The sequence below is a fragment of the Festucalex cinctus genome, chromosome 20, assembly GCF_051991245.1.
Source record: "Festucalex cinctus isolate MCC-2025b chromosome 20, RoL_Fcin_1.0, whole genome shotgun sequence".
NCBI lineage: Eukaryota > Metazoa > Chordata > Actinopteri > Syngnathiformes > Syngnathidae > Festucalex > Festucalex cinctus.
In genome coordinates, this window is record NC_135430.1 from 7,289,756 (window position 1) to 7,298,974 (window position 9,219).

At 39.1% G+C, this 9,219-nt stretch overlaps 1 protein-coding gene across 1 annotated transcript in view; it reads left to right on the forward strand.

The window, feature by feature from the left end:
• rps6ka3b (ribosomal protein S6 kinase, polypeptide 3b) overlaps positions 1–9,219 on the forward strand; it is a 41,550-nt gene that overhangs the window by 24,033 nt on the left and 8,298 nt on the right. The window contains exons 3-14 of the mRNA XM_077509555.1: positions 3,654–3,770; positions 4,038–4,119; positions 4,927–5,007; positions 5,137–5,216; positions 5,292–5,398; positions 5,476–5,513; positions 5,612–5,754; positions 6,805–6,875; positions 6,991–7,079; positions 7,153–7,217; positions 7,313–7,415; positions 7,495–7,604. Of these exons, the coding sequence (XP_077365681.1) occupies positions 3,654–3,770; positions 4,038–4,119; positions 4,927–5,007; positions 5,137–5,216; positions 5,292–5,398; positions 5,476–5,513; positions 5,612–5,754; positions 6,805–6,875; positions 6,991–7,079; positions 7,153–7,217; positions 7,313–7,415; positions 7,495–7,604 (1,086 nt within the window). The remainder of the gene's footprint in view (positions 1–3,653; positions 3,771–4,037; positions 4,120–4,926; positions 5,008–5,136; positions 5,217–5,291; positions 5,399–5,475; positions 5,514–5,611; positions 5,755–6,804; positions 6,876–6,990; positions 7,080–7,152; positions 7,218–7,312; positions 7,416–7,494; positions 7,605–9,219) is intronic.

Below are 9,219 nucleotides of genomic sequence, written 5' to 3' on the forward strand. Positions count from 1 at the left end.
AATAGAAACATTATAATTACGTAAGTTGCTTTTGGACTGAACAGAATTTATAATTTTATTTATTTATTCATTTATGTATGTTGCCAAAAACATGAAGTTGGAGTGCAGCATGAGCACTGATCATTTATTTTTTGGTACAAAACAAGAAAATGTTAACTGTAGGGAAAAAAAATTAAGACAAATAAAATTCTTTGAAACACTATAATTAAGTTTCTTTTGGATGAAACAAAATGTATAAAAAAATTAGTTACTTCAAAATAAAAATAAAAAAAGTGAAAAAAAATATATATTTTTTTTATTTATTTATTTATTTATTTATTTTTTATTTATTTATTTATTTTTACAATTATGCTGATGTTGTATTTGTGGAGTGTAATGATTGAAATTGTAATTGAATTGAATTTCGATTCATTGCGCAACCCTGGCCTGAGTGTCGATGTGACATTTGCCAAATTTGTTGGGCTCATTCCACCTCCCCAAACAATCGAAGCACGTGTGTCATGAGAATAGCGACAAGTATTCAAATCAAGTGTGGAGAAATGAGGCAGGAGAAGAAGCAGAAAGGAGGGAGGAGAAGATAACGTCTGTGAGTGAGAGAGTGCGAGAGAGGGAGGGAACGAAGACGACAAAGTGTGAAGAATGATCAGAAGCCGGTCGGTGCTGCTTGGTCCCGTCGCCGCCGCGAGAGCATGTTGTCGCCACGCAGCCTGGGCCACACCCTGGACTACAGGACCCATCATGCACCGGGAGCCGGCAGGTCATCCACCTGGGAAGTCCAGGTATGCGTCAGGGAGGGACGGGGGAGGAGGATGCTTGAGTGATTCCCTTTGCAAAGAGTTTTGAAGGCTGAGCGCCATCATGAGTCACTCGGCTACACAAAACAGGTACCGGGGGCGTCTCCATGACAACCGTGTGTGTGCGCGCGTGCGTGCGTGCTTCCTCACCTTATGTGCTGATGACGGCGGGCACTCGGGAAGCCTGCTCAACCTGTCGTCAGATGCCGGCGCTTTCGCTTCGTTTCCTACAATTCTGTGCCAACTTTCTGACATCGAGCAGAACAATCAATTAGTCAAAAAAAGATATTCTACAACTCATTTATCATTGTGCCAACAATGTATCGTGATAAACAGAACAATTAATCAATTAATCAAATCAACTTTCTCCATTTAAATGAAGGCAAAATTGGTTCCATTCATGGCCTCACCTGACCTCATGAGTTGCCCGCAGGCCTATTCTAAAAATAACTCCAATGTTCATATTTGGAGAGATTTATTCAAATGACGTGTAGCATATGATTGAGCTTTTTTTTTCCCGATTGTGTTAAATTATTGTTGATCATTTTTGTGAAAAATTATGAACATGATCAGTACCTTGATATTTATAAATAAATTACATTAAATAATAATTAATTGGTACCGTATAATTGGAAACAATTTTAATAATCAGTCCTTAAGAAGTTAGCTCTCACTATCAAAAACGTTGGTGAACCCTGACCTAGAGAATGCCATGGTGCTCTATCTCTCACTCGCTCTCTCTGACTCTTGCTCTGTCTCTATCGCTCTCTATCTCTCTATATCTCTCCCGTTCTCGCTCCATCACTCTCTATCCCTCTCTATCACTGTATCTCTCGATCTCTATCACTCTATCTCCAATGCTCTCTCTCTATCACTCTCTAACTCTCTCTCTCTCTCTCTCTCTCTCTCTCTCTGTTGCTCTCTCTCTATTGCTCTCTATCGCTCTCTATCTCTATATCTCTATCTCTCTATCTCGCTCGCTATCGCTCTATCGCTCTATCTCAATCGCTATCTATCTCTCTCTCTATATCTCTCTATCACTCTTTCTATCTCTCTCATTCTCTCGTTATCTTTTTCTCTCTATCGCTCTCTCTCTCTCTCTCTCTCTCTCTCTCTCTCTCTCTCTCTCGCTCTCTCTCTAAGTGCTGTCAAACGATTAAAATTTTTAATCTGATTAATCACACGTTTTAATTTTGATTAATCACGGTTAATCAGCTAAATTACTTGCATATTCACGTAATATAAAATAAATACAAAATACTGTAATATTTTGACATTAACACATTTTATTATCTGAATGTCATTTGCATTTGATTAAATGCATGTACGCAATTGCATGCATGCGTATATTGCTCAAAATGTAACAGCATCATATCAATTGGGTGCAATTCACTAATTATTAATTAATTAAACGCAAATTACTTTTGTTTTATGTAAAGTCCCGTCGGGGTGTTTTTTAAAGCGAAATTTACCACCGAGCACACCAACTGGAGTCACCCCGCTCATTTTGGAACAACAGGCGTAGGAAATGCCATACATTGACCTAATCACTGACCTGCGCGGCCTTCAATGTAACCATCCACAGTTACGTTCAAGGCTCAAGTGCGGTCCAAAAAAATAGTGTGATTAATGCGATTTTGTGATTTTTTTTAAATAAAAAAGGTCCATGTAAAGTAAGGCATGTTGTTTTGTTTTTTTAAACGACCATGTATAGTAAGGCTTTTTTAAAAAATTTTATTTATTAAAAAAAAAAAAAAAAGGTCCATGTAAAGTAAGGCATGTTTTTTTTTTTTTTTTAAACGACCATGTATAATCAGGCTTTTTTTTTTTTTTTTTTTTTTTTTTTTTTTTAAATAAAAGATGTCCATGTAAAGTAAGGCATGGTTTTTTGTTTTTTTTTTAAACGACCATGTATAGTAAGGTTTTTTTTTTAATTTGTTTTTTATTTATTTATTTATTTTTTTAAATAAAAGTTGTCCATGTAAAGTAAGCCGTTTTTTTTTTTTTTTTTTTTACGACCATGTATAGTAAGGCTTTTTAAAAAAAATTGTATTTATTTATTTATTTATTTTTTAAATAAAAGATGTCCATGTAAAGTAAGGCATGTTTTTTTGTTTTGTTTTTTTTTTTTTTCAAAAAAAAACGACCATGTATAGTAAGGTTTTTATTTTTAATTTAATTTTATTTATTTTATTTTTTTTTAATAAAAGATGTCCATGTAAAGCAAGGCATATATCTTTATCTGTGATTAATTAATGTATTTAACTTTGACGCTTTAACTTTGACAGCCCTAATATATATATCTATCTATATCTATCTTTCAATCTCGCTCTCTATCGCTCTCTATATCTATCACTCTCTTTATCTATCTCTATCTCTCTATATATCTATCTCTCTATCTTGCCCTCTATATCTGTCTCCATCTCTTTCCCCTCCACCCCTTAAAGGAACATACAGTATATGACATTACAGTCGCTGGTCAGTCCCTTTTATCCTTATATCTATCTATCATCGAGCTATCATCTATCTCTCTATCTCGCTCTCTATTGATCGCTCTCCATCTCTATCTCTATCTCTATCACTGTCTCTATCTGTATTTCTCTCTCTCTCTCTCTCTCTCCCTCTCTCTCTCTCTCTCTCTCTCTCTCTCTCTCTCTCTCTCTCTCTCTCTCTCTCTCTCTCTCTCTCTCTCTCTCTCTCTCTCTCTCTCTCTCTCTCTCTCTCTCTCTCTCTCTCTCTCTCTCTCTCTCTCTCTCAGTATATGACATTACAGTGACTTTCGACATGTCCCAACATAAAGTAATGATAATATCAAATCCGTTTTTATCTAAGCCTGGTGTGTTTGTGTGCGTGTTTCAGGATGAAGTGGCCTTCAAGGAGATCAGCATCACACACCACGTGAAGGAGGGATGTGAGAAGGCCGACCCTCGCCAGTTCGAGCTGCGCAAAGTCCTGGGACAGGGCTCCTTTGGCAAGGTGTGTGCGTACGTGCGCGCGACCGGTGCGCTCCGCGGGGCCCGTCAGCCATGTTTAGGAGGCCATCGCCATGGAGACGGCAGGCTGAGAGGGCCCTTGAGGCTCCCACTGAGTGTCATCATGTTTATGAATGAGCAATTAGACTCCAACCCCGCATTGTCTTTCACTTTCGATAAAACTCGTTAACACACCGACGGAGTGAAAAGCGCACGCAACACAATACTGACGTATGTGTGTCTGTTGTTGTTTTTTTTTTTTTTTTTTAAGGTGTTCCTGGTGAGGAAGGTTACAGGTCCTGACGCCGGCCAACTCTACGCCATGAAAGTCCTTAAGAAAGCAACACTGAAAGGTGCACACACGTACACTGCTGCTAGTTGAAACCAGCTGCCAGATGTCTTAAATTAAAGGAATTTTCAACGTTAAAAATTTTAATCGGGCATTAAAAGGAATTCCTGGAGATTAGCCAAATCTACAAAATTGAAGGTTGGCTCTTAACTAACAAATTGACTGTTAGCCATTTTCAAAGCAGAGTTCCCCGTACCGTATACTGGTGGTGTCAAAATTAATTGATTCTTCAACAAATAATCAATTGTCAAATGAATCACCAGAGTAATATTTCGAGCTAACTAACTTAAAACTGTTCAAATTCTTTGGTCTTAGCCTCTCAACATTTATTATTGTCTTGATTTCCGTACTACTTCATGAAAGCAGACTGATTATCTTTTTATGTTGAATAGAAATAGGTCAGTTGCAACATCTGCTTTTACTTTGGAAAACAATGACTGAATCGGTTTCAAAAAAGATGAGTACAAGTCAACTTCAGTCTCTCGTGTGATATTGCTTAAATCACAAAACAATACAAATAAACAGCAATAATTGCTTCATAAACAGTACGGTAATCTGGGAAAAATGGTCTTGCAATGCACTTTAATGCGGAATAGTTTTATTCAATTAATCAATGTCATAATCGAAAGAATAACTGATTCTAAAAATATTCTATGGTGACAGCCTTACAACTGTCCATTTAGTTTCCTGCAAATTCCCACAGAGAGTTTCCAATTTAGAAATTTGCTGGCAATTTCCCCACTGCTGCAACCCCTGCTTGGTGTTTTATCAACAATTGTGGAATGTCAGCTTTGCGTGTGCGTGTTTCCAGTGCGTGACCGAGTGAGGACAAAGATGGAGCGAGACATCCTGGTGGAAGTCAACCATCCTTTCATCGTCAAACTGCACTACGGTGAGTCAGCCCATCTCGCGCCGGCGCCATGAGTCACCACAACGTGCACCCATCCGACCAATCGCCGTCCTCCGTTCCGTTTTTATCTTCGTGTCGTCTTCATCTGTGTCGCTTCCTTTCCTCCCTCAGCTTTCCAGACAGAGGGGAAGCTCTACCTTATCCTGGACTTCCTGAGAGGCGGCGACCTCTTCACGAGGCTTTCCAAAGAGGTTACGCAACAACAGTAATACACCTTTGAACCATGCCCATGTTGCTGCTGCTTTCAAATTGTGTGTGTGTTTTAGGTGATGTTCACAGAGGAGGACGTCAAATTCTACTTGGCGGAACTGGCGCTGGCTCTCGATCACCTCCACGGCCTCGGCATCATTTACAGGGACCTCAAGCCCGAGAAGTACACGCATGCACACACACACAACCATGTTGGAAAAAGGTTTGGCTCGTGTTAATCGTAAATGTTTGTTGTTTCAGCATCCTGCTGGATGAGGATGGACACATCAAGCTGACAGGTATGCTATTTGGACACCGTTTGGGCGGATTTTGCTGGCAAAAGCCTCCTAGTTCCTCACCCTGTGTGTCTCTCAAATGTCTGTGTGTGCGTGCGCAGACTTTGGCCTGAGCAAGGAGTCCATCGACCATGAGAACAAGGCATACTCGTTCTGCGGGACGGTGGAGTATATGGCGCCGGAGGTGGTCAACCGGCGAGGACACACGCACAGTGCCGACTGGTGGTCGTACGGCGTGCTGATGGTGAGCGGCACGGAGAAGATCACATGACGCTACACCTGGGCGAGTCGTTTTTTTTTTGTTTTTTTAAAATAAATTAGTTTTTGTAAGTTTTTAATTAATGTAATATATATTTTTAATTTATCATATTATTATGAATTTTTATTATTATTATTATTATGTTATAATAATAATAATAATTATCATTATTATTATTATTATTGTTATTATTATTATTATTGTTAGTATTATGTATTTGTTTTATAGTATTAATTTATGTAAATTTAATAATTTAATCAGTAATAATAATAATTTAAAAAGTGGAAGATTTTTGTTGTTAGTTTTTTAAAGTTTTTAATTTCATATATATTTTAAATGTATTATATATATATATATATATATATGTATGTATATATATATATATATGTATATTCTTTTTATTATTATATTGCTTTTATTATATTATTTATTGTTTTATTATTATATTATTTGTTATATTATTTTGTATATTATTATATTATATTTTATATTGTGATTATTTTATGTATTTATTTGACATTTATTATTATATTATTCATTTATATAAATGTAATATTTTTTTTTATTTAAGTTTTAAATTAATGTTGAACATAGAGAAGAATTCCATTTTAATTTAAAAAGTGGAAGATGTCTCTACTGGCTGTAGAAAGACTGTACATAACTACAGTATTGGCATTATAAGGAGAGAAAGAAAAAAAAAGATAGTTCTAAAAATAATGATTTACATTTTTCGGTTGTGCCAATCACAACCTGCCCACTGTGCGAACAAACTGAAATTTGAAAGGTTCAAATGGATATCTATGACAAGAGCTGATATTACTAACATTTTATGCAGAAAAAGAAGCAGAAAAAAAGTTTTGTTTTGATTTTTATCGCAGAATAAAAACAGACTGTAGGTGTCCAAATATTCGCCTGACAAGCCACACCCACTTTCTTGAAAGCCAGCCCGCCATTGGCCGCCTGTTGGTCCCGCTTCAAAACCAACTGTGCAATCTAATTCATTTTCTTCCTGATTTCTTTTTCTTTTTCCTCTAGTTTGAGATGCTGACAGGAACGCTTCCGTTTCAAGGCAAAGACCGCAAAGAGACCATGACCATGATCCTCAAGTGAGTCCGCCAAGGTCGTCGGAAGGACAATCAACTTGTTGACGTTCAGCGTTCAAATGCTAATCGCGTCTGGCACACTTTGAATCGTAGTCAGCGTTGAACTTGTGTCTTGCAGGGCCAAGCTGGGGATGCCGCAGTTTTTGAGTTCCGAAGCTCAGAGTCTCCTCAGGAACCTTTTCAAGCGCAACCCCTCCAACAGATTAGGTGAGCAACAATCCAGCTCACCTTTCATCTCATCAACGACGTTTTGTTAACGGCTTCCCTTTTGCGTTTGAAGGGGCGGGTCCAGACGGCGTGGAGGAGATCAAGAGGCATCAGTTCTTCAGCACCATCGACTGGAATGTCCGTTTTTTGCATCTTGACGTTTTTTGCCTTCCGTCGCCGGCGTTGTGACTCACCGGACACTTTACTCGCTTTCTCCTCTCCTCCTCCTACAGAAACTCTTCCGCAGAGAGATCCCGCCTCCCTTCAAGCCGGCGGCCGGACGACCCGACGACACCTTCTACTTTGACCCGGAGTTCACCGCTAAAACGCCCCGCGGTCAGTCTGCCCCCGTCACCGTGACGCATCGAGTCAGGCGGGACCAACTAATGAGCGCGTTTGCGTTTGTGTGTGTCAGACTCTCCGGGAGTCCCGCCCAGCGCCAACGCCCATCAACTCTTCCGAGGATTCAGTTTTGTGGCCATAACGGAGGAGGAAACGCAACCCATGCCAAACGCCATTGTTCAGGTGCGCATGTGCACGCACACTCTGCTGAAAACGGGCGGAACCACGCTCACTTTCAGCTTTTTATTCAATTCGATTCAAAACTTATTTCACTCTTTAAAATACAAGAAATGAAAGGGGGCAGAAAGAAGTCAAACTTATTGTCTGCCTCTGATCAACACAGAAAAGAAGAATGGTCAAAACACTTTCAGTGTAACAATACAACTCCTTTATTGAAGGGGACAAGCAGCCAAACACACAAATACAAAATGATGACACTCACAAGTTGCACTGCTAAAAAAATAAATAAATAAAATAAAATAAAATAAAAAAAAACTGTTGGAAATAAACCAGACTGACTTTTGGCTTGTGGTGCCACTTACGAGGCCATGCCCCATTTCATGCACGCGTCAGCTCACATTGTATGTCTGTTTGTGGGTGTGGCTGACTTGAGGCCTAATTGCCCTTCAAAAATTTTATTTCTTTACATTTTCTTTTAATATATTTTTACACTTAGACAATACAGTGAAATTTTTCTTTCTTTTATGGGGGGGTACTGGAAGAAATGAATTACATTTCAATTCAAAACAGATTCATAACATTGTGGTTAAAAAAAAAAAAATAATAATCCAAAAACACAACTGTTTCTATTCAAAACAAAGTAACAAAGAAAAAACTATGGGTGGGACAAAAAAACGATTCAACCGAACGATCGGTTGTCAAGGGGAGCTAAACGGCCGTATCGGTAGCAGACTTGTCAACCAATACAAAATCCGCCAGGAATCCTTAGATACATTGCTTGTAAAGCTGTGGACCGGATATCGCGTTGCTGTGAATCGGCTGCGAGTGAGGCTTTATGGTTTTCATAACAATAGCAAGAGTTCTGCACCGTGCTCTACTTGTTTTGTTTACATTTCAGTAGCAGCACTATTCAAGCTACTTCCGTGTTTACAGAGAGCTAGCAAAGTAGCGCTCAGAGACGCTTCATTCCCCGGATGTTGTAAAGATAATGCAAAGACCTTTTTTTGGGGGGAGGGGTCCGCCTACCGTCAACGCCGTGCTCGCGACACGGCACGCGCGCTCGTGCGCAGTCGCGCACAACAAGTGACAACATGCAAATGGAGACAGTTAGCAGAAGCCGGTGCCGTACATCTCGGTATTTCCCATGGCTATCGAGTCCTCTCGGTGCACTTGTATGTCCCGGGCCGGCGTTGGTACTGCGCGCGAGCCAAATAGAATAACTCCCGAGACGATCCAATGCATGGATTCAAACGACACAGGTATGTCCCACAGCCAACACACCAGCTAAGCTAAAAGCACACTGCAAGTATCTCATTTCTCAGTTTGTGGCTCCCTGTCAATGTACACAACTGGCATGAGCAGCAGGGAACTGAGACGTGCCCGCAATTACGTCATCAAACTCAAAATGAACGACAGCCCAAAAAACAAAACAAACAGTAGTGATTCCGTGGTCATCATCGTGTCTCAGATTAAAAAAACAAAAAAGATGTCATACATTAACCAAAAATGAATGTGATGGCAAAGAAAAACAAAAATTGTTAAAAACAAAAATTGTTAATAAAAAGGGAAATGCACTTTTGGAAATATTTTTGGATATATTAAGTTGTTAAAACGTGTT